This window comes from Mustela lutreola, chromosome 12 (assembly GCF_030435805.1).
Source record: "Mustela lutreola isolate mMusLut2 chromosome 12, mMusLut2.pri, whole genome shotgun sequence".
Classification (NCBI taxonomy): domain Eukaryota; kingdom Metazoa; phylum Chordata; class Mammalia; order Carnivora; family Mustelidae; genus Mustela; species Mustela lutreola.
In genome coordinates, this window is record NC_081301.1 from 46,905,234 (window position 1) to 46,931,925 (window position 26,692).

The 26,692-nt window shown below is 36.4% G+C and overlaps 1 protein-coding gene across 1 annotated transcript; it reads right to left on the reverse strand.

Annotated features, from left to right (window-relative positions):
• Positions 1-300: 300 nt before the first annotated feature.
• DMRTA1 (DMRT like family A1) lies at positions 301-5,871 on the reverse strand. Its single transcript, XM_059142381.1, has 2 exons — positions 4,988-5,871; positions 301-1,657 (listed from the first exon to the last, which is right to left on the reverse strand). The coding sequence occupies exons 1-2, from the start codon at positions 5,628-5,630 to the stop codon at positions 810-812; spliced, it is 1,491 nt and encodes a 496-aa protein (XP_058998364.1). The 5' UTR covers positions 5,631-5,871; the 3' UTR covers positions 301-809.
• Positions 5,872-26,692: the final 20,821 nt, after the last annotated feature.

Consider the following 26,692-nt stretch of genomic DNA (forward strand, 5'->3'; position numbering starts at 1 on the left):
GTTTCAAAATAAGGTCAACTTATGCTATTAGGAAACCATTCATTTCTAATTCCTACACTCTACCAGAACTTAGATGCAATTAGTGATAGTGGCCAGGAGATGGTGCCGTCTCATTTCCTAAAAAACACTTCATAGGCTTTGTGTAATTTACAAAGTTCACTTTAAAAAATGTTTTATTAATGGAATTTGTTATCAAAGTTGGTAGATATGTATGAAAAATAAGACATTCAGGAAAAAATAAGGAATTTAAATTTCACAAAGGTTTTACTTATTACTAATTACTTATATGTGAATAAAATGCTTTAAAATACTTGGAATAGTTTTTTTCTCTCCTGTGTACAAGGAACAGAAGGAAAGAAAAAGTTCAAAGTAATAGTCATTTGGAACTACCTCAACTTTTCAATTCTTCCTTTTAGCTCATTTTATATCCTGGGTTGCTTTACACTTAAAAATGTATTTTAAAACTATAAGCTCCATTTTTCAACAAAATATAAACAAGTATAGTTATAAAATAGGAATTCTACAAATGATATTTTAGGGAGAAAATTCGTAAAAGTAAAAATATTTCCTGAAATGACTTTACTCAAGGCACATATAATGTTTAAATGCTTCTTTCACTTAGTAAATGCTAAAGAAGAATCTTGCAATCTCAAATCTATCATATTGGTTGTAAAAAAAAAAAAAAAACAGCATTTCTAAGGTCTAGTACACCATTCACATTAAATAGCGTACACATTAATAGGTGTGGGCGTGTGGGCTGAATTGCATGCTTCTAGAAATACTCCAAAAAGGGAGAATAGGAGGAAATACTACAGATTGTCCTGATTTGGCCTGGAATACAATCTGCCACCAGTTACTGAGTCTTTACTGGGAATGTAGGAAGACTCCCTAATCATTCCTGAAAACGCATAATCCAAAGCTGGTCGAAAAGGCAACGCTGGTACCAACCCCGGAGTTAGGTAAGGAGACATAAAACCAGAGAGCCCTCTTCCTGGAGAGGAATATGCCAGCCGTAAAGGATTGATACCTAGTCTAGGACTTAAGCTGTAGAGACCTGAATCACCTCCATAAGAAGCAGAAACAGTCTGAAGAGGAGAGAAAGCTGATTTATTCCCTAGAGTTCCAAAACCAATTCCACCTAAACTAAAATTTGACGCTCTCTGAAAAGCTGTATTTTCCAGTTCTCCTGAGCTTGCTAGGTCCCTGGTGTCTGGTTGGTGTTCCTTCCCATTTAGGACCTGTTCAATGGCTTGAACCACATCCCCTTTGCAGAAGCGCAGAATGCCTTCTAGCCGGCTACGCCTATAACTTGGAAAAATCCTGGTAAGGATATCAAGAGGGTCTCTTGGTCTTGAGGACAGTGTGGGAAGGCTGGCTCTGGCAGCAATGAAGTCTTTGGCCCACTCACTTTCATTTCCTGATTCCAGATCAGATGATGACAGGGATCTGGGACTCTCTTCCCCTCCTGATAGCTCCCCAAGGTGAAGAGGCTGAATACTATCTTCCTTGTTTGAGCTTTCTGAAATAGATGGCCTGATGTTTTGTTTTCCAATGACACCATTAGACTTAGGAGATGATCCCAAAGTACACTGATGGGATTTAGAGACTGGCTCTTCTTGTCCACTCTGGCATGAGTCACATTTACTCTCTTTTAGTTCTGGGGGATAGAAAAGAAAAAAGAAATCAAATAGAGGAAAACTTTCCAAAACACAGAGTGTACTGCCTACTTGAAAATAATGCTGGATAAAGTAATTCATTTACTAACTATATTAGTAATATTCATTTGCTGCAAGAAACTTTAATGAATAAGAATTTTAAAAGGTCATTCAGAAGTAAAGATACTGGAATAGTGGGGAAATGCTATTTATTAGGTTATTCCAAGATCATAAAATTATATAATACACAAATGCTCTAGTTAATTTAGAAATTAGAAGATAAAAGTCTATTATTACCCCAACTATTAAAGTGAAACCAGTATCTCACATTATTTGCCCCATTTGGTGATTTGAGATTTTCTAAATTTTATCCAAATTTCATTGTTATCTCAAGGAGCTTTTTTTTTCCCCCCAAAATGACACTATGCAAAACAAACAAACAAACAAAAACAACCTAAGTAAAATGACTGTTTAGATAAGAAGTCAAAGGAAGGAACAATCTCAGTATGAAAATGAACATTCTATTTAATAAATAATATTATATTTCAATGTTCTTTTTTTTTTAATGCTCACATGTCAGGTTCCAACTAAGTTACCTGAATAATATAAAAAACAAAAAAAATTCTTGATTTCACTTCAAATCTAAACCAATAATGACCACTACTGTACCAATCTCATATCATACCAGAGCTCATATATATAGTTTTATGTTAGAGATAATAAAGACTTGGCATTTTTTAATAATTCCCTATGAAATGTGTACTTTCTTTTTCAATCCCTAGGAAGTATCCAAAAAAAAAAACTTTACAGTCAAGTGGTTTCTAAAAGAAAATCATAAACTGCACTATTATACCTTTGCAATCTGTACATATCTTTAAAGCATCTTGTAAAAACAATGTATTGGTTATTTACTTCAAATCACAACTCCCTTCCAATACTAGGGGAAGTTTTTGAAAAATATTTTTACACAAAAATCTGATTTTATACCTCAACATGTTGAGCATATTAATATTAATAAAACACTAGCATTTAAAATGCCTTTTGTAGTTTATGCAAGGAAAATAATAATGTATACATTCACTAAATAACTTTTATTTTGGTTTACATTTCCTCTTATCCTATACGCCTATTCTACCTCTAGTTCCATTTTAAAAAAGTAAACTGTCAAGTAGGATACTCAGAGTATTTCTGTCAAGCTTTCTTTTTCTACAAATGTTATGAGGCCAACCAAAAAAATACTGCATAAAGCAGTGATTTGCATACATGATTTGGTTTCTCAAGAAGCACTCCTAAATTCTAAAGAAGTATCTATTCTATATATCTTTAATTTTAAAATTAAAGTGTGTACAATTTAACACTTTGAGGGTTAAAAATTATGTCACTGTATCAAAGAGATGACAAAAGAAAAGATGTTGCTCCTGTAAGACTGCAAAGACTCTCTTGTATTTTCAACTTTAAAAGAAACAATGAAACTTTTCTAATGAAGTCTACCAAGTGGGGAGAGATTGGCTTTGGTCCATCATTACATTTTATTTCTAACTATGATCCACAAAATCTACTCCCCCCCAACCAAACATGTAAGTTATCAAAACTTCATGTCTACAGCAATTAATGCACAAAACAATTTTTACTATCATACTGTTCTCACAGAGTACAATGTGATGCAATGAAGTACTGATTGCATAAGACTACAAAATAAGGTATCTTTAAGATACTGTGATATCATTTACATCATGTCTGTTTTCTAAACTCCTATATCTGGTTCTATTTCTTTATTTTTATCATCATATATTTTGTCTTGTGTTGGATACATATAGTCTTCCTTCTTCTGTCTATAAATTTTAAGTTTTTTCTGTATGCAGAAAAATCATATTCACCCCTGAATCATGGCTAGTCTTTGTCTAATGAGTGAGTAAATTAAACAGACTACTGCAGTTCACAGATATTGGGTAAGAGGATGCAGTAAGGTCAGAAAAGCTACAGACGTGGCTTTTCAAAAAAGTAGGTCAACTGAGGCAAAGAATAAAATAAAATATCTGACCCTATAAAACGAACACTTTGGGTACCCCCCAAAAACATATAAATTAATGTCTAACAGAAAGTTATCAGCAAGATTTCACTGACAATTTAATTTACAGAATTTTTCTTTTTTATAGCAGTTATCATTTGCTTAATGACTTTGTCCTTTGGAATGCTTTGATTTTTCATGAGACATGTTTAATCTGTTTTGCAGATTAATCTGTTTTAATCTGCACTGAAAGGAACTAGAACGGGCAAAACAATGGCATAGATGAACACAAAATCATATATGCTTTATTTAAATACAGAGAGAGTCTTTTTCAAAAGTACATCCTGTGATCCAAAAAGATCTGCAATTTTCAGAATTTGGGGAAATTTTCTAATAACTTACTTTCCATTACCACAGAATTTCGTATGATACAACCTGTCTTGAATTTATACAAAAATGCTGAAGTGACATTTACACTCCTAGTGTTACCTGTTGAGGGCTGAGAAATTCAATAAAATACAATGAGATTTGCATCAGCAGGAAAAGTTAATTTGAGATAAAGCTAATAAAGAATGCTTATATCTTTTTTACATAACAAAAGGGATGAGGTGTTTTGCCGTCAAAAAATAAGAGGAAAAAAATTAAAACTCCTTGGGTAAGAAATCCCTAATACTGGACTTTGAAATTCTTCTTCCTATTGTTTTTACCAATCTGGAAAGCATAAATTTCTTTTCTAGGGAAAAGAGCTGAAACTTCAAATTTAGAGCTTTCTACACTTTTGGAGGCTAACAAACAGTCATGGGGTGGTGCTTAAAATTTTTAAGGGAAGAAAAGGAGATGAAAAAAGGTGTGGTAGCTGCCAGCAAAGGTTTGCCCAAAACATAAGGAACTGTAGTCTCAACCTTCTGTGACTTTCCCAGTAAGACTGGAAGTTTAACTCTGGGTTTATAGCTGAAAAGAGTATAGGGCAAGTCCAAAATCCAGCTTCTCTATAACGCCTGCTTGAAGTTCTAACTCACCCAAAGTAATATCAACTTGTGTGCAAATTCTATTCCTAGCCTGAGTTGCTCATCTGATTACTCCCTCTTCACTTTTACATTATCTTATCCTACCACCTAATGGTACAGAAAACCCCTCCGAGGTGATGTGTCTCTAACATCCTTATTAACATTCCTATTACAGAGCAGTTTCCCAGAATTTAAATGAGTGCTTCTTTTAAACAACTTTTCTTGCCCACTACCAAGGCACGGCTACTTGTTTCCAAGAGTCTCTTTCCCAAACAACCATTTTCCTTTGCAAAAGTGTAAATGAAAGACCAACTTACCTTGCTTTAGCTCCGCGTTATCTGGATGGACTACTTGGAAAGCAGGCGTCGCCAGACTAGCCTGCCTCAAGGCACTCAGTTCCATTGCGGTCACCGCCGCTGGGCCGCTGGAGGCCTGGGAATTCTCCATTCTGTTGCTGTTGCTTCCGGATGTCCGACCCCCCGGCCCGCAGGGACCAGGGACCAGGAGCCTCTGCAGCCCCCGGGCCTCACTCTCTTCCTGGGCCTGTTGCCGGCGCAGCGCCACCTGGGCAGCCATGACGCGCTGGCGCTCGGCGATCAGGGTGCACTTGGCACACGCGCAGTCCCGCCAGCGGCAGAAGCGTTTGTGGCCCTTGAGTGCCGACACGACGCCGTGGTTGCGACAACGGGCGCATTTGGGTGTCCGCGGGTAGCCGCAGCTCACCGCACCCACACCCCTCTCCAGTCCCGGAGCCGACTGACAGCCTCCGCTTCCCGTGGCGGCTGCGGCTGCCCGCAGAAAGAGGCTGGGTGGCCGCAGGAAAGTTGGAGGAACTGGTATCCCGGAGGGTACTGGCAACGCCGAAGACGGGGTTGGAGGGGCAGCCGTCACCAGCCCCGGGGCCAAGTGGGGTCGGCCGCTGCCGCTGCGGTCTCTGCTGCCACACTGTGACTGCTCCATTTCCAAGTCTGGTGAGCAAAGTGCTCTGTCCACAGCCAACCCTGCCGGGAGCGGGGGCCGCAAGGACTGGCCGCGGTCCCGCTGCCTCCAACCCACCAGCGGACAAAGTTTGAGAGAATTCCCGCCGGGCGCTGGAGACTCTAAGAGGCGCAGATGCCCGGTGAGCCTCAAGAGTCCCGGGGCGCTAAGTTAATGCCCCTATGCTCAGCGCGCTCAGCCCTCTGAGCGGGTGAACGCACGGCTGCAGAAGCTACCCCGCCCACCCCGGCAGAGCGCAGAAGCCCTGGGAGGGCGGGCCGGGTGGGGAGTGGGACCGCCTGGGAGGAGGGACGGTGGGGGACACAAGACACCGTCTTGATGGGCTGTTAAGGTCCATTCTCCAAAAAAGCCTTTTTCTCCCACTTGCCTCCCCATGAATTCCTCCCCATGAAATAATCATGCCTTCTACCATGCCTCTTACCACCCTTCTTAAAGTAAGAAGATCGTAAGTTCTTTTCTCAGTCCCACACTTCTCTCCTAAGCAAGTTTGAAAATTTGGATGTGGACTTGTTTTTCCTTTTCCCGGGTGAGGTTTAAGGATGGTAGCATGTCCAATGTTAATGAGAAAGCACAGCCCGACAGATGGCAAATAATATGCACCTGAAAGATGCTTTATTTAAAATGGGTCCTAGGATTGCATCAAAACAATGGATAAATAATGAAGTGAATTCGTTCACATTCGGATTCTTCTCGTTCATTCTGTTTATTTACAAATGAGAATTTGAATGGCACGCATTATTATATTTTGAAATGTGACCACTTAAATGTCTTTATGCGTTTCTTATGTGGAACTCTTTATAAGCAGCAACTGTGTTAAAGCTGTTTCAAAAATACTTCACATTTCTATTGTAAAATACTGGGAAAGGTTATTTAGACCATTCTTTAAATACACTATCATAATATGCACTCTTAAAATATGCATTTAATGTCCTTAATTGTAAGAAAAGATCATACTGCTTTTAAACCAAGAGCATTTGCAGCAGAAAATTCAGGAGTGTTTGTTCTTAATAGAAAGGAGAGTCAGGACTCTGTCAGTTCTTCAAAATAATATTCAACTACCTTAACAGGCAATTCAGATTCTAACCCTAAAATGGCAAGTTAACAATGACAATTTTACCATCACAACCGCGGACATCCAAGGCAGACACTGCCCATCAGACTGAGCTTTCTCCTGCCTGCCCACTTCATACCATCACCACCATCATCATCCTCCCATATCAACATCCTAACATCCTATCGTAGAGGTTTTGCACCTCTGCCTAAGCACTGGAACTGCCTAGGGAACTTCTAAAAGATACAGATTCTCCAATCCAAGTATACTGATTCTTTGGTCTGAGTCTTTTAAACTCTAAAGGTGATTATAACAACCAAAGTTTTAAAATACCACTCTAGGAATGTCTACCCTCTCCATATTCTATAATACTCAAATTTTCTCAACGAACTTTGCTCAACCCACTCTTATCTCAACCCACTCCTATATCCATAGCTAGTTATTCCCTAACTGTGGAACACAAATCTAACATTTGAGAAATGAGTTTTTAGTGCTATTGGATCATTAAAGTACAATGAAGGCGCACCTGGGTAGCTTAATCAGATGAGTGTTCTACTTTTGATTTTTGGCTCAGGTCATGATCTCAGAGTCCTGGGATGAAGCCGCAAGTCACACTCGATGCTAGGGAGTCTGCCTGAGGATTCTCTCTCTGCCCTTACCCCTGCTCATGCTCTCTCTCTCTCTCTCAAATAAATAAATCAATCTTTTAAAGGTAAAGATTTGGGGCACTGGAGGGGCTCAGTGGGTTAAGCCTCTGCCTTTGGCTCAGGTCATGATCTCTGAGTCCTGGGATGGAGACCTGCATCAGGCTCTCTGTTCAGCAGGGATCCAGCTTCCCCCTCTTCTCTGCCTGCCTCTCTGCCTACTTGTGATCTCTCTCTCTCTCTCTCTCTGTCAAATAAATAAATAAAATATTTAAAAAATAATAAATAAAAATTAAAAGGTAAATATTTCAAAAAAGTAATCCTAATCTTAGCTCCCAAAACTGGAGCAATGATGTTAAATGCTAGTAATTCTCCTCAAACACACCAGAAAGCCTAAATCTTTTCTCTTAATAGTATGACATATTCTCTCTTTTTCTCAAATTATGTATACTTTTTTTTTCTTTTTACTCTAACAGCAATGGAGAACTGTGGCTATTCTTATAAGTCACTGAGAAGATGTTAACAGCTGCAATTTAGCAGTGGCAACAGTTTCATCAAATGAAAAGGTGATGAGAAAGAAGAAACATGTTTTTAATTAAAGTGTGTGCAAGTATAACAAATATGTCAAAAATTTATAAACAAAGCAAAAAAAATAACTGGTCTTATAAATGGGAACTATAGAGGCATATCAGAAGGAAAAAAAGGGATCTAATAAACAAAATCCCTCCCAAGTCCAAAAACATTAATGTAACTCCCTTTAAAATTTTTCATTTCTATAAGTCAATCAGAGAAATACAATTATCATATGACCTCCCTGATATGAGGAATCTGAGAAGCAGGGTGGGGGCTTTGGGGGGCTAGGGAAGGAAAAAATGAAACAAGATGGGATCTGGAAGGAGACAAACCCTAAGAGACGCTTAATCTCACAAAACTGAGAGTTGCTGAGAGTATGGAGAGAGGATGGTTGGCTTATGGACATTGGGGAGGGTATGTGATATGGTGAGTGCTGTGAAATGTGTAAGCCTGAAGATTCACAGACTGTACCCCTGGGGCAAATAATACATTACATGTTAATAAAAATAATTAATAAAAAATTTTTATTTCTACTCAAATTCCTTGTCCACCCTAAACTCTTACAGTTGGGGCACCTGGGTGGCTCAGTGGGTTAAAGCCTCTGCCTTCGGCTCAGATCATGATCCCAGGGTCCTGGGATCAAGCCCCGCATCAGGCATTCTGCTCAGCAAGGAGCCTGCTTCCTCCCTTTCTCTCTGCCTGCCTCTCTGCCTACTTGTGATCTCTCTCTGTGTCAAATAAATAAATAAAATCTTAAAAAACAACAACAACAACAACAAAATCTCTTACAATCAACTGCTATTTTTTGTTGGTTCATTAAAACAACAAATCAGGACAGAGGAGTGGAACTGCGAGTCAGCAATTACAAATAAGGCCTGGCTCTGATCTTATTTAACTAAGCTCAAACAGCTTGAATTGGATATTTAGGCTCTCAGCTTCACTTTTCCCATTGACAACTGAAAACATTAAGTCATCTTCAAGGATATTTCCAAGTCTGTGGTTCATTTCATTTGCCAAGTCTAGTCTAAAATTATTTTTCATTAATGTTCTTAATCTCTAAAAAACATCATTACTACCCCTTGAAGGCCTCTGTCAAAACATCTCTCTTGCTGGTAGAATATCCTGGACTAACCTGCTGGTAAAACAAAGTTAAAAGTATATATGCTTAGCTTGGCTGGAAGCTTTTGGCAAGAGGACTGTGGATTTGGAAGGAAAAGACTGAAATTGTCTCTTCTTTCATGTATAAACATGTACAATTCACTCCATGGCTTCAGCATATAGGTGAGCACACCTTATAAGTCCATCTACTCCGAGGTTTTCCAGATGGATACTATGTATGCTAATACTATGTTTTGTCAGTCTTGAAGGGTCTGAACTACACATCTCTTTGCCTGGGGGGTCTTCAAAAAGTAATTGAGCATTAATCCTGATTGGGAGACCAGTCTGCAGACTGACAAAAACTCCAGCCATTGGACTGTGGTTCATCAAATGGCTAAGCACCCCAGTTTTGGAAAGAAACAAGTCTCCTCTGGGACATTGCCTTTCCTGGAGTATTGATGGGAGAAGGAATAACAGGTTTGGTGTTATGTATAATTGGCCAAGAAATGTTACTAACCAAAACACAATCTCTACCAGTAAATGCTCCCTCCTAAGAACATCCTGCAGCTAAGGAAAGATCGTTCTTTATACCAGAACTATAACTAACCACAGCATTGTGCATTTTAGGAAACAGAACTCCATTAGAGGACATTATCTCTGAACCCTTGCTCTGGGATGGCAAGAAGCCTGTTGGAGACCATACATTTTATCCTCACCCCACCCCCTGCCCACCATCACTACCAACAGGATGCAGATTACAAAATGGAGTGGAAAGTGTTTTCCTTTATTGCTCTATGAGCTCTTTCCATACAAGACGAAGATGTTTACCTGGAATCATTAAAAAAAAACATTAAATGTGTAGATTGCTTTAGGTAGCATAGACATTTTCACAATATTTATTCTTCCAATCCAGGAGCATGGAACATTTTTCCATTTCTTTGTGTCTTCCTCAATTTCTTTCATGAGTACTTTATAGTTTTCTGAGTACAGATTCTTAGCCTCCACTCGGCATCAGGGAAATACAAATCAAAACCACAATGAGATATCACCTCACACCAGTCAGAATGGCTAAAATTAACAAGTCAGGAAATGACAGATGCTGGCAAGGATGCGGAGAAAGGGGAACCCTCCTACACTGTTGGTGAGAATGCAAGCTGGTGCAACCACTCTGGAAAAGAGCAGGGATGTTCCTCAAAATGTTGAAAATAGAACTACCCTACAACCCAGCAATTGCACTACTGGGTATTTACCCTAAAGATACAAACATAGTGATCCGAAGGGGCATGTGCACCCAAATGTTTATAGCAGCAATGTCTACAATAGCCAAACTAATGAAAGAACCTAGATGTTCATCAACAGATGAATGGGTAAAGAAGATGTGGTGTATATATACACAATGGTTGTTACTATGTTACAATGATGGTTACTATGCAACCATCAAAAGAAATGAGATCTTGCCATTTGCCACGACGTGGATGGATAGACTAGAGGGTATCATGCTTAGCGAAATAAGTCAAGCAGAGAAAGACAACTATCATATGATCTCCCTGATATGAGGAAATAGAGATGCAACATGGGGGCTTAAGGGGATAGGAGAAGAATAAATGAAACAAGATGGGAGACAAACCATAAGTGACTCTTAATCTCACAAAACAAACTGAGGGCTACTGGGGGTAAGGGGGTGGGGTTATGGACATTGGGGAGGGTATGTGCTATGGTGACTGCTGTGAAGTATGTAAACCTGGCAATTCACAAACCTGTACCCCTGGGGATAAAAAATATATGTTTATAAAAAATAAAAATTTTTTTAAAAAAATAACAAAGACAGGGAATGGAAAAGAACTATTTTTTTTTCTGTATCCATTTCTAAACACCCAGCAAATGGTAAACACTCAATATATCTTTGAAAATAAATAAGGAATGGATGCTACAGAACATACTTGTAGTTTGGCTGAATAGGCACTAATATCATATTACTTTTCCTTTGCATTCTGAAATTTTTGAGAATTTCCAGTACACTAAAAGTTAATCTTTTCCAGGTTTACCTCTGTGGGGTTTATATAAGCTGAAGCGTGATTTCTTTTTAAGTATGGTTTATTGTTTACTTTGTTTTCTGTACTTCTGTTTAATATTAAATAAGGTACTTTATGACAATTTTTCATAAGAAAAAGTCTTATGAAACTCTACAGTTACAGTAAATAGGACTCAGAACTTATAAAACTCTTTTTTATTTTTTAACTCATAGGATATTTAAAGTAAAATCATGCTCAGGGATTGAGATAAGCTCTGTGATTTGTCTTCACTGAATAGAACCCACTTTCATAAATTAATGTATGTGAAAACATTTCCTCAGAGTTCAGTCCTTAAACAAACAGCAACACAGTTTCACTCAGGAAGTATGTGAAAGCCCTTTATGTGGCTGTGAAAGATCGTAACAGAATGAATAGCACATTTTAAACACTAAGGCTTCTTAGTAAGAAGTCTAATTAAAAATTACACCCCAGGTAAGTTAATTTTAAAAACAACCATTAATCATTAAGTTTCCCTCATAAAATGTTACCATCTTAAAGGAAATTCTATATATGAAAGACATCTCTCTTATAGCTACCTCTTAAGAGTGAGTTTTTGTGTATCATGAACCATGCTTGAGCTTTATGTATTATGTCATTTAATACTCCATCACCTTATTGAGGCCAACTATATTATCCTAATTTTACAAATGAAAAAAAGTTTCAAAGAGAAGAAGTCCTCAAGATAGTCTAATGTTCAGACTACGTACACTCAACACCTCTCCCCAAAAGCCAGGTTAGTTCTACTATAGTACAGACTTGCAAAGCAACCCATTAGGTAAAATTGTCCATGATGTATTTATTCAGAGCGATACTTACTGGATGACTCATGAGCAACTCTGAAAATGCACCTACTCTTTCAAAATTATCAACAGTCCCATTTAAAAAAAAAAAAAGTGTGAAGAAGAAAGAAAGAGAAATTTAAAGTGCCATAGTTTGCCCATCTTCTTTTAGAAAAGTTTAATGATGAAGTTTTTGTTGTTTCTCCTTTTCTTCCTTATATTTCCATGTAAATAACAGTAAAATAAATCAAGGCAAAATATTTTACTATTTTTTATACCACCAGAAATTTCAAACATGTTTTCCTTTTACTCTCAAGCATCACAAAGTCTGATTAGATATCAAATTTTACTCCTTCAAAACCTGACATTCAATTCAAAGGTGATCTTTTCCTCCCAAGGAAAGTGTTATAAGACCTGCCATTCAGGATTAGAAAAAATGGTGAAACGCTTTCCCAAAATAAAAATTTACAAAGGAAAAGGTCATATAGGCTCATTTAGAAAACAAAATAGTTAACTTTAAAAAACAGAAACATTTTTAGTGTGCTATTCCCTACTGTATTCCACTGACTGAACACAAATAGGATATGTAAATCAATTCCTCAAATATCAACTCCCTATTTCTTCATGAAAAAATTGCCATAGGACCTAGAAAATGATTTCCTGTAAATTACTGTTATAAAACACGATAAAATTAACTTTGAAAGGAGTTACACATTTCTGCCCTTTTCTCTTCTAGCCTTTTTTGTGCCAGAGTCTGTCTTCTGGAGCTTTCATTAGAAGTATTCCAATTAAAAAGCTGTGTGAGTTTAAGGAAAAAAAAATGGCTTCCCTTCACAACAAGGATTCTAAATAAGAGGTAAATTTGGTAAATCAGTTCCTCCCTGGCTCTCAGCCATTCACATCTTTTGGTTTTGAAATTCATTTCTTTGTGAGCATAAGGTGGTTGTTACGAGGTGTTGTCAGGCCTCTGACAGGGTTATTGTGCATGGTAGAAGGTGGGAGTTTTTGATCAATGTCTTCAAAGTCAAAGCTTGGAAAATAATAGGTGCACATCAAAACCTAGTGCCATAATGCAGTTCACATCAGGCTCTTTCAGGTGGCCCCAGGGAATTACTTAATGCTCATGTTAAGCTTTACAATAATTAGTCATCTATAATGGTGTACTAAGGTTTATGTGAAGACTTATAACTTGAGATTCATTATCAAATGACATTTAGGAAAATCAATACCAGAAGAAAAATAAACTTATCTATTTATCGATGTTCTCCTCCCATTTTTTCTGAATCCCTGACCGACTGCATTTCTGTTCTTAAGTCATCTTTTATTGACTTAATATTTTTGTATTCTAAAAATGCCCATGTTTAATTTTTTAGGGCATTCATGCAATTATTTTATGATATCTTGCCTAGTAGATCAAGTTACTTACTTTAAACCTTTTTGTTGTAACTTTTCCTATATTCTTACTACTTTTCCAAAAAGCCTTGAACATTTACATTACTTTAAGATAAGGGTGGATTTTTATGTTGTTTTTAGTTTTTCCTTTTCTAGAACATAGAGTTATTGCTAACATTTAAGAAAAAAGCTATTTTGTGCATATATCCATGCAAATAGCATGACTGCTATATATTATATCCTATATATCATATATCTATTGATCTAGAAATACAGACAGATATCTATAGATATATCGATATATCTATAGATATACATATACATAGATATATCTATAGATATACATGTCTATAGATATATCAATATATCTATCTGTATTTCTATAGATATATAGAAATATCTATATTTATAGATCGATAGATATGATCTCTTAAAGAAACTATTAAGTCACAGGTGGAAAATATACCAAAAAAAAGTCAAATCCATAGTTAAGAGTTAAATGTGCCATATGTTTCTCTAATACTGAGGCACAATGGGGTGCATTAAGAAACTCATTAAGTCAATGAAAATAGCAGCTGGGCTCTATAGAGATGTCTATTCACTTCTGAAATAGAAAAACACAAAATAGTGGGCACATCCCATTTCTTCTCAGATTTGAACTGATCGTGTTAGCATGGGGCCAGTACAATGCAAAATACGAACTACCTTTCCTCTCAGCATCTAATTAATAAATTTCATTTTAATAGTCTTTTCTTTATGTTTCCCAGTGATGGCAAAGATGTCTATCTCCCCTTATTTTTTAATTTTTCTTATAAATAAAATTAAAACTTTGCCAAAGCACCTAAATAGTACAGTAGAGTCATGCACATTGAGCCTAATAAATGATTTGGGCAGTAAAAAGAAATCTGAATATGTCTGGTTTGGTTTTATGGACTTCAGAATAAAATGAATGTCATAATAATAAAAATATCCCCCACTAAAATTTAGTGTGATTTTGGGAAAGGTGTTGGTTCTCAAGGCATTTGGTTGTTTTTTGATTTTTTTTACTCTATAAAATGCAGTTTCAGATGTTTGCTTCTTCTATGTCAGTCACTTTAAGAATTGGATGAAATCTCTGAGAATCTGACCTGTGCATATATCAACAAAATTTTACATAGTATTTCAAGTGCATTTTAGACTGACAGCCATAAAGGATTTCCAAAGTCCCTTCCTGGCTTAAAATTCTATGAACAAGTTCATTAGGAAGTATAAACTACAGCCTAAAACATTTCTGGGTGAATGAGCCATACAAAAAATTGACCGAAAGTAAATAAATAACAAATGATTCTGGAATTGCTGATTAGCCACAGCCTTAATTCATCCTTCACTCTTATTTTGGGATGCTAATGTGACCTTTGCCACATATTTACATGTATTAGGTTCTATGTTTACAATATCTATCCTGTTGCAGTAACATCATGCTCCTAAACCACTGTTTTACTTACAGTTGCTCTGTATTATGTGTAATATCCATTAAAGTTAGATATTATTCTCAGAAAAAAAATTTCTATGGTTCTATAACTAATATCAATACAAAGCTTCCTTTAATTTTTTTAAAGAAAGATTTTTTAAAGCACATCTGCAAACTGAGACCAAGTCTCTGAAGTGTACCTTGAAAGGAATTTAATGCAGAATTATGGAATCTTATGAGTTCAAAGTAACCTTTGCATTCATTAGTTTTCTACTGATAGATTACAATTCATAGTATCTACATTCACGTTTTACCAGGAACAATGCTCTGAAATAGAAAGAGGTAATAATCCTGAAAAAAGTAATACCTTCAGCCCTTTTGGTTCAATAATAGTAATTCATATTCTTTAATTCATTTCCTTCTTATATCATCTTCAAAATTCTCACTGAGTTAAGAAATGTTTAACTAAGGAGACAAAACAAAAATGTTTTCCCTACTTGGTAGTCACCACACTACAAATGTTAAATTCCCAGAAATCATTCAAGTTTTCATGCCTCAATAATGAACTCAGAAGCACAAAGCTTAAGTTCTAAAAATAAAATCCACATTATTATCATAATGGCTTCAATCATTTGAAATCCTAAAGCAGGTGAAGCGAGGTTCTACAGTCTTTCAAAATTCGTACTTTTAACTGATCCCTTGTCTTAAGTTACCAACATGCTCTAGTAACTGCTTTCTTGCAAAATCTTCCTTCAATCATATTAAAATACCATTCCTTCTTACCTCTACTTCATAGCCAAATCTCAGAAAGAGTTGTCTATATTCTTCATCTAGGATCCACTTTCTCATCTAGTATTAAGCTCCCAGTCTCATCAAACAGTCTCTATTACTCCAGTTCACCAGCAACATTTGTAGGGTTACCAATGATTCCCATGCTGCCAGACCAAGGGACACTTTTCATTCTTTCACCTGCTTGGCCTCTCAGAAGTATTCAACACAATTACGTATACTTAAAATTCTTCTCTCTTGACTTCCATGACACAATAATTTCCTGTTTTTTTCCCTCCTACTTCTCTACTTCCTTTCAACCTTACTCATTCCTCCACTTTTCCTTCTTCCATATGTAAGCCTGTTATGGTTCATTAATGCCTATTTCTTCCCATAAGGATAGGAAGCAGGGCTATTTTTTTCCCTACTGTATTCTCAGTGCCTTCATCACCTAATAGATAATCAGTAAATAGCTATTAGAGAAATGAATGGAGAAGGCCTGGAAAGATACGGCATGTCTCATGGGCATCTAGGATTGTTTTAGGGGACTGTGAGGGAAAAAAGTTCATTTCCCTACCAGAGTGAACTTCAAGTGTGTGATCAGAAAAAAAAATCCATAATCCATTAATTATAAAGACACTTGGTATAAAAAGGTATTTCTAGATACATGAGAAAATGTAACACTTTAACTAATTACTAGGTGGTAATTAATTCTATAGAAACACATTTGTTTATCATTCTCTGTGTCAATTCAGGGTGTTTCAGAAGCAGACATCAAGAAAATAATTAGAAATGCAAGAAATTTATGGGGGGGCACCTATGGAGGATAAGGGGAAAAGGAGCAATAGTAGGTAGAAGAGCCTTATACCGTGATATCAGTCTGACCCCTGCAACCAGAGACAGAAACAAGAGGACAGTTGTGTAGGAAGAGCCTCAGACTACAAATACAGCTCTGAGAATGTCTCCATCAGGCCAGCAGGTATCCCCAGAGCAAAGATTACCTGTTAGAGGAATACTGCTTTGGACAGAAATGGTCTGATTCTAGTCATGGGCTAGGAGAAGCCCAAGGAGAGTCTGACATCAGTATAAACACTGTGGTGAACCCTTCCTTGTTGCAAGTTATCTCTCAAAAGGAGAACTGACTGGTGGCATTTGCATCAGTGTTATGGTCTGAAGGTTTTTTGTAAGTCATGTCTAACTACTGTCTTAAATAGGACAACATGTAACTTCACTCTATTGGCAGAAATATATTCTTAAAATTGACCCCATTATTATTTGTCAAAGTAATTTATAAAATTTTCCCACAATTAACAAACACATGCTAGGTTTTTTGTTTGTTTGTTTTTGTTTTTGTTTGGCAATGCAGTTGTTTCTCCTTTCTAATTCCTAAGACTTTATTTAAAAGTTTGTGGAACATCAATGAGCCAAAATTGGGCTACGACTTGAGGATACAGATAGAATCTCTGTTTTCTCTGAAGCTAGTTCTTTCTCAAATGGTTCCACTTATATTCTAGATTGAGTGAATGTTCTGTCTTATAAACTTGGCAATAGTATTTCAGGAACTTTTTTTTTTAAGTCAAAATGTCTGTCATTCTGTTTCTTCAAATTACTGTTTATTTTTTTACTTACCTTGCTCTTTAATTCCTCACTCTGCTTACTTATTCTCTCTGATAAGAGAAAGATGGCTGCCTTAACTTTTATATAAAATTTTCAGTAATTTATTTAATCAACAAACATTTATTAAATGCCTACTATATGTCAAAATCCATGTTGGATAATTTAGTTATAATATCTCACTGGATCCTTGTAATACACCTGTATGATTATTATCATGCTTGCTATTTTGAAATGACAGAGCAGATGCAGTTTAAGTTGATCATGCCAAAGCTCATGCTATTTGTACTGTACCTGCTTATTTATTTAAGGTTATTGTGGAAGGAGGGCAACTTAAGGTGAACCATGTTTCAGCAAATACAGCAAATCATCATGATGCTGGAAAGGTACATTTTCTAGTTCAGAACTTAAGAGAAATTCCAGAACAAGAAAGATATTCCTATTCCAGTTCTCTTGACCATCTAATCCCAAATATTAAAAGAATCTTCCTTAAATAAAGTTTCCTGACTAACACCCCTCAGAACTCATGGAGATTTCAATAAAGTGTGATAAATGTTATGATAATCAGAATTATGACATCTACCTTAATCTTTTGCTTTATAACAATTAAATTCAATTTTCATAATATTCTATACAAATAATAATAATACCAAAATAAAACTAACAGCATCAGTCTGTTTCAACTATAAATATTTTGTAGATTTACTTAGAATGAATTTCAGTTTAACCCCTAATTTTATAATCTATTTGTTTCAAAATTATTTACATTTGGTCTGAAGAAGTTCAAATGAAATCTGGCTGCCTAAATATCAACCTACATTTATATATTTGCCTCATAATACTATTATAGCCATCAAATTTTCCCAGTATCTCTTAATAATTTATATTATTGTATTTTAATTGAAAGCTGGTATATAATTTCTGAAAGGCTGAAGATCACATCATCTTGCCTACCTTTCTTCTGAGCTCTTATTAACCTTAGACTAAAACTATCTTTAGTCTACAATCTCTGAGCTTCCACAGTAGACATATAGAACAGAAATTAAAAATAAGAACATAGTAATGTATCCTTCAGTAATTAAAGATAATAAATAGAAGCAGACTAGATAGATTAATTAGGGGTCAGTGTAGAATATTGGTAGCTATCTCTCAAGGTGCTCACGCCATTGACATCATAATTTTAGAGAAATAACATTTGCCATTTGTGTTAAGTAACTATCAAAATTCCTCATTCTAAAACTGTGACAAAATGTAGAAATTGAATGACAAAGAATTTTCTTCCCCTCTCCCCCATATACTTACGTTTCTCAGGATAATCCCTTTCCCTCTGGAAGTTCAAAGACTGTTGTGACTATTTTAACAACTGAAGAGGAAAGAATACTCACAAGAAAAGCATGATTATCAACTGGGAATAACATAAATCAGAAAGACAAGTTCAAACCTGACTGTAATCCAATAGCATAACTTAATGGCAAATAACATGCCCTTCCCACATAAAACAGGAAATGTACATGGAAATTAAATAAGATATGTCAAAAGACCTAGACATACAGGCATTCAGAAAACACAAGTTGGTTTAATGATGTTAACAGTGCCAGTCATGCTATTCCCTTTGCAAAACTTTTCAAAACATAGAGGATTCTTAGAAGATTCTCTAAGATGCTAAAAAGTCTGGTCAAAAAAGAAATATCAGCATTATAGAAATGCATTTGATGTAAATAATTTACATTTAATTATGCATACTTTCAGAGACTTCTAATTTCCACTCCGGCATGTAAAAGGTTGGAAGTCATTTTTCTGTCCCAACAAATAAAAACTTGAACCGAGGGGCACCTGGGTGGCTCAGACGGTTAAGCTACTCTTGATTTTGGTTCAGGTCACGATCTTAGGGTCATGGGATCGAGCCCCACCTCAGCTGCCATGCTTAGCAGGGATTCTGTTTGAGGTTCTCTCCCTCACCCTGTGCTCCTCCCCCACTCTCTCTCTCTCTCTAAAATAAATAAATCAATCTCTTTAAAAAGTTGAACTGAAAAATCAGTATCTCTTCTTAGATTCATTACAGAATTGAGATCATAAGGCAAACTGTTGCCCCCAAAATTATAGAAACAAACAGGTAGATAGAGAGAATCACTACTAGAGAGAAACTCACGAGCAGAAACTTTCCTAGAAACTAGTGTGGGGTAGGAAAACCTGAATTATCATTGACAAATTGCTAGAGGCTCAACATGCACAAAACTGAAAGGTAAAAACTCCAGAAAGACCAGATACTTTTGTGAGTTCTATCTCCAAGAGCTCTAGCAGGTTCTCACAGCGAATGCCAGAGAAAAATTCCCTTTTGGTTCTAGCAGGGGTAGAAAAAAAATAACCATCTTGATATAAGTCAAAGTATTCTATTTTCTTAATGAAGCCTACCCCCTAGAGAAAATACTTTAGCATTACCTACACAATTGGGGTAATATCAGAGCATAACCAACTTGGAAGAAGGGAAATATGCAACTCCAGCACCCTCTAGCCACCCTGTCTGACCTAAGAAGGTGGGGAAGGGCAGTACTTTTGAAGCTCACAACCCCAGCGGCAAAGGCTCACTAAAAGGCTGAGACCTAATCATAGGACTATGTAACTTTCCTCCTCCCCCCACACCTTCACACGAAAGTACTGAAGACCTATTTACCACAGTACATCATGTCTGGCTTCCAATTAAAAAAAAAATCACAAAGTATAATAAAAGGCAAAAAACAGAGTTTGAAGAAACAGAGCAAGCATCAGAACCAGATAGAGATACAGCAGGAATGCTGGGATTATCAACCCAGGGACTCTATGCTAAAGACTCTAAAGGAAGGGGTGCCTTTGTGGCTCAGTCATCAAGCATCTGCCTTCGTCTGCCTTCGGCTCAGGTCTTGATCCCACTGTCCTGGGATGAAGCCCCACTTCAGGCTCCCTGCTCAGCAGGAAGCCAGCTTCTCCCTCTCCCACTACCCCTGCTTGTGTTCCCTCTCTCGCTATCTCTCTCTATCAAACAAATAAAATCTTTAAAAAAAAAAAAAAGACTCTCAAGGAAAAAGTAGACAACATGCAAGAACAGATGGGAAATGTAAACATAGGGATGGAATTCTAAGAAAGAATTTTCAAAATGCTAGAAACCAAAACCACTCTAAGAGAAACAAAGTGTACCTTTGATTGGCTCATTACTAGACCAAATGAGACTGAAGGAAGAATATGAGTTGGAAGAGATGTCAGGAGAAAGTGAAAAGGAAAGAGAAAAAAAAGGACTGGATAAAAAAAAGAAAAAGAAAAGAACTGTGGAATAACTACAAAAGGTATAACGCACAAATATCAGAAGGAGAAAGAGAAAGAACAGAAGAAATATTTGAAGTAATAATGACTGAGTATTTCCATCAAATTCATGTCAGACACCAAACAATAGATTCTGGAGGCTTAGAAAATACCAAGCAGGGTAAGTGCAAATAAATAAATAAACAAATTAAAAACAAACTCACTACACCTATGCATCATAGTCAAACTGCAGAAAATCAAAGATAAAGAATATATCTTGAAAGAACCCAGAGGAAAAAGCTCTCTTACATATAGAGGAACAAAGATAAGAATTATGTCCAAATTCTCAGAAACTATGCAAGGAAGAAGAGAGTGGAGTAAAATATTTACAGTGTTGAGATTGGGCTCCTGGGTGGCTCAGCTGTAAGCGTCTGTCTTCAGTTTGGGTCGTGATCCCAGGGTCCTGGGACCCTGCATCAGCCTGCTTCTCCCTCCCCTACTCCCCCTGCTTGTGTTCCCTCTCTGGTTGTGTCTCCCTCTGTCAAATAAATAAATAAACCTTTATAAATAAAGTGTTGAGATTAAAAAACAAAAAGAAAAAGCAACAAACTACCAACCTCTGATTCTGTGCCCTACAAAATTATCCTTCAAAAGGAAAAGAGAAATTAAAACTTACTCAATTATTGCAGGAATTTCTTGCCAGTAGATGTGCCTCCAAAGAAATGTTAAAAAAAAAAAAAAAAGTTTTCCAGAGAAAAGGAAAATGACATAGATCAGCAACTTAGAACTCATAAAGCAGCAGCATTAGAGAAAAAAACAGTAAGTAAAGCTAAAACTAACAATTTTATTTTTTATACTTAATTGAACTTATCCTTTTGTTCAAAATATAACAGCAACAATGTGTTTGATTGCTATAGCTGAAGCAAAATGAAGAACAGCAATGAGAGGAGTAATTAGGAATATGTTATTATTATAAGGTACTTGTACTATCTGTTTAGTGGTATACTATTACTGGAATGTGGCTTGGAGTAATTGTGAATGTACATCACAAACTTTAAGGCAACCATTAAAAGAAGTTTAAAAATAAAAAGTAAAATGAATACACTAGGAAAGGAGAGAAAATGGAATCATAAAATGCTCAATTAAAACCACAAAAGGCAAAACTTAGTGGAAGAGAAAAATAGGAATGAAGAACAAGAGTAATAAATAGAAAACAGTGACAGATATAGTAGATACTAATCCAACTTATCAATAATTACTTTAAATGCCAAGAATCTAAATACATCAATAAAAAGAGATTATCAGAATCAAAAAACAAATCCCTAATATATATTCCCTATAAGAAACTCACCTAATTTTTAAAAATATTTTATTTACTTATTTGACAGAGAGAAAAAGCGAGAGAGGGAACACAAGCAAGGGGAGTAGGAGAGGGAATGCAGGCTTCCTGCTGGGCAGGGAGCCCAATGTGGGGCTGAATCTCAGAACCCTGGGATTAGGACCTGAGCGGAAGGCACTTGGCTGAGCCACCCAGGCACCCCAGAAACTCACTTTAAATGTAAAAACACAAACAGATTTAAAGTAAATTGATGGAAAAACATGCACCATGCTAACACTAAGCTAACACTGTAGCTATCTGCAGTAGATACAGTAAGTACTTTCATGCTTAATGTTCCTTCAATGTTAATACAATTATTAATACTTTAAAGGAAAACTCAAACTTTGGCTTCCATCCTTGATGTTGTAACAAGGACCAAATCTATCTTACCTCTTGACATAAAGCAGACAAAAATATACAAAACAATGATTTTCAGACACTGGACAACAGGAAGAGCATCCAGAAGGTAACTTAATAATTAGAAAAATGAATGTTTATTAGAGCCAAAGAAAAACTATTTGACTATGAAGACACAGTCAAACTTTCATAGAAATCAAGTGAAGTGACTAAAATGTATTCACTGATTTTTGGGTGGCGGGTAGCATTCTTGAAAAATGAGGAATAAATTAGGCAAAACCCCATACCTACTTTTCACTCTTAGTTTCAACCCTGACAATAAATGCTACATTATGAGGTCAAAGGAAAGGAAGAGAAGAGAGAAATAATTATTCATCAGAATGTTGTTGTGGAGGCATCATGTAAGATGTAGATAGATTAGGACCTCAGCAACCTATGACATTACACCCTTTTGAATGCATCCAGTTCCCATTAGAAATCCTGACACAACTAAACAACTCTGATTCTGCAGTCACATAATTTCATAATGTTACATAGAAAAATACGTTCTCACAGACTATTTATCTGCAAGAGAAACTGAAGCTCTTTTAAAGGTCTTCTCTATTTCATTTTTAAATTACTTGTGATATCAACTGTTCCATAATATGTGCTCATTAAATGTTTGTTAAGTATATGAATGAATATATAAGTGAAAGAATTAAGTAGATGTCATTGATATTAAAAATATTCACTAATGTCCAACTATGCCTTACTGCTTAGAGTCGGCAGTTAACATTATTATCTCCATATTTAATCATGTTTTAAAACATTCTTCTGGGACACCTAGATGGCTCAGTCAGTTAAGTGTCTGCCTTCAGCTCAGGTCATGATCCCAGTAAGAGTACATGCCTCCCAGACCAAAAGAAAAGGTCAGAATGACTGGCCAAATTTATTAAAGCTATCAGGCCAACTGCTAAAATGTACCTTCCAAAAGCTATGTTAGAACTGCTTAAAATTAAACCATCCTATATTGAAATCCATGAAAGGAATTAAAAATAATAAATATAGTATCCAATTGTGCAAGGAGGGGATGGCTATACCAGGCAGAAAGGCACAGAATTGTGAATGACTTCTTGTTTTGAATGTCTGTTAGCCAGTGTAATTACAGCAGGAGTAATGCCTTCTCTGCTAATTAGCGTAACATTTAGTTAGGGCACTATCAGTATTAATCACCACCACAACTATATGTACCGTAGCCATGCCCATAGTTTGATATTTTACAGTGCTTTGTCAGTAGCATAATGAGCTGAGTCTGATTCCCACCTCCATCATTAATGGTTGAGATTTATATCAAGTTGTCTACTTGATCTAATCATTAAAATAGGATTGAAACAGTATTTTCTTCATTGGGTATTTGTGGAGATCCTATAAATAATGTATATAAACATTTGGAATGTAATTCATGTCCACTTTCACCATCTCAATGCAAAAAAACAAAAAGCCAGTTTCTATACTTGATGACTGCATTCTTAAAGAGATACAGGCCTTAAAATTGTAATGTAGGAGTCACGTCTTTTGATTCCTCAAGAGAAATGAACTGGCATACAACTTGCCTTGCAGGAACTTTTGTGAGTCAGCCTTTATTTCATCCACCCTCCAACTATTTTACGCCTAATGTGACAGATTTCTTCATAAATTCTCACAAACTCTCCAGAGGCCTTTCAGCCAGCTTGCTATCTTTTTATTTTATTTGCTGTTATATGACTCATCTCCACCAGTTTCACCCAGTACCCAAAAACTGATCATAATTCAATTTAGAAAATCTGGAAACTAAAGGAAGAGTCCAAAATAAAAATGTTAGATAGGAACTGAAGGGAATAGTTCAAGCTGATATTTTACAACCTGTTCTGTTACTCATTTGCTGGTGACGACAATTCAAAGAATATAAATAGATCTAATTGAAAGATACTACCTGACCACTAAACATCAGATTCTAAAATCTTTGGACACCAGTTAGTTTTCTTTATCTTATTTAATTCTATAGCATAAAACAAGGGTGTTTAATTTCCTATAAATATCAGAAAACCTTTTTGAAAATAGGGACTCTGAAAATTCAGCCTAGGAAAACGTAAGTACAAAATTTCATATTTGTTATCAATGAGTTCCAAGGACCCTCTCAAGCCCATCTATGAATTCTGTTGCTGCACTGAAAACAGATTTTAATCTTTAATTTTGGATATGACAGTATGCCTGAAAGTTGTCCTATTACTTTGTTTTGGATTTGTATTTTCCCATAGACAAGTAAATAGTTTGCATAGAACAGATGTCTGCACATAGGCAAATGTAGCCCTCTCCCCAGACACATTCACCAACTTACAAAACATCTGTGTGTGCATACATACATGAGTCTATTAGTTAACTCCTCCCTGAGCAATCCTTTGATAAAAGGGACAGTGAGGCAGCCTGCACCATTGCTTAGATACACCTAACTTCAAATACCTTCTAGTATACACCCCAGTGGTGCCACAGTTATATCCTCTTATCCCAACAACATTGGGTTGAGTCTTTTCCCAGCTTTCAGACATTCCTATTACATTTCCATGAAGAGCTCTCCCCTTAAAGTCCCATGCTTCCACTCTAACCACAAGATAGGTTACCAGTAACAATCTCTGCAACTTCCAAAAGAACACACTATTAAACTAATGATGGCTGGTTTGTCATAGATTTTATCGACCTAACTTCCAGCTCCCTTCACAGTTCTTCAAAGGTTGTATTATCCACCATTTTACAGATGAGAAAATCAGATCTCAGATTCACCCAGTACCAAATACCAGACACATACTTTCCATTACATCACTTCCAAACAAATTAAAAAATAGGTTCTTATGAAAATTATTCTCTGGACATGTACCACAAAAACTTACATGCCCTCGCCAAATGTCCCTAATGCTCACCAAAATAATGCCTGTGAAAGACAGTGCACATAATATACATTCTCTCTCTCAACCATGGGTCGCTAGCATTGACCCAGTCTTTTCTCTTTGGGTATCTTTGGAAATCACTAAGTTGCAGCTACTGTTTCAGACTTATAACAGTGTCTTAGGCTGCAACACTGTTATTTTAAGCCATTGTCTCCATATCTGCAAATCAACGGCTTATACACTCAGGTCTAGCAGGATTCTTTGCTGCTTCTCCCTAATCTGTTCCACTGTGCTCCCACCTCTTCACTAAATGACAGACTGACAGACATGGCTAAGTGTACCTTGTTTAAACATCTGCTTTATTACTGTTGAGTGACTGCCCTATGGGTAGGCAGGGGTTTTTTTTCCTTATCTTTCACTCAGGAATTCAGATGGTCTGATTAGAAAGCTGAACTGCTGGGAGAATCCTGACAGATGTCTCTTACTTTCTTTTAAAGACCACCGTGAGTGCTTAGGCGTTCCACTCAGACAATCTTCAGTAGTGGAACAACCGTCTGTTTAGGTACCTGTTTATGTCAAACATGCATTTAGCTGAGGAATCCCACTTCCACACCCAAGGGTTAGTTTTCCCCCTGGGAAATAGCTGGATAAAGAACCACTTTTTCTGTAAATGTTATGAGTATGTTAAGGGTCAGCTGCTGCAGTTGTATAACGGAGTGACTGCTAAGAAGAATGATTATTGATAGAACTGAAATAAAACTCAGAGAATCCTAACAGAAAAAAGGGAGGAATAAAGTCCAAAATATTAAAAATATAAAATGAAATTCAAGGAAAAGTATTGGTTTCATAAAATAACTCACAGCGTTTTTTAAATGTGTAATTATTTTAAAGCTTCCTTATGGAAATTAATTTAAAACAGAATATTGTAGGTTAAAATAGCAGAGATAATTTCAGATTCAGTGATACAAATGAATGTAAGTACAGACTTCAAAAACTGCATGTCATTATACTCTAGTTAGAATTTTTCAGGAAAGAAAAATATTACTCATCTAACTTCATATGAAGACTTACATTCTTCAAAATAATCATAGTAATAATAATAGTTGTATCAGAGAGTTCTAGAATATTGTGTGAAGAAACTGAGACTCACAAAGAATGGCAGAAATTGTTAACAGGAAATGAGAGAAGATGAAGGACAAGAAAGGGATGAAAAGGAGCGTGAGCAGTGAAACAGCCAATTACTGTTAGAGGATGTCCTTTCTCTCTTTCCCTCAGCTACCTACTCACTAGTGGCCCTTGGCTACTTTCCACCCTTCCACTGTATTAAGCTCGTTGGCTTGAACAGACTGTTTTCTCCACCAGTGACTCTTCCTCTGGATCTGCCCTCTAAAGTTATCCCATTTGCAATTGTTCCCTCCCACCAAGCTTCATCCTGAGCTGCAACATTCAAGACACAACTTCCCTGTCACCTCTCAGAGATGCTTTTCCTAACCATGCCATTTACCTCTTTGGTTAGATTTATTCCTAGGTATCTTATGGTTTGGGGTACAACTATAAATGGGATTGACTCCTTAATTTCTCTTTCTTCTATCTTGCTGTTGGTGTATAGAAATACAACTGATTTCTGGGCACTGATTTTATATCCTGACACTTTACTGAATTCCTGTATGAGTT

What these genes read in the sequence shown, in the direction of transcription:
- DMRTA1 (XM_059142381.1), bottom strand. Translation starts at nt 5,630, where the DNA reads ATGGAGCAGTCACAGTGTGGCAGCAGAGACCGCAGCGGCAGCGGCCGA. An exon ending in TAACGCGGAGCTAAAGCAAG is followed by an intron (nt 1,658 to 4,987) that starts GTAAGTTGGTCT and finishes TCTATCCCCCAG; the next exon opens with AACTAAAAGAGAGTAAATGT.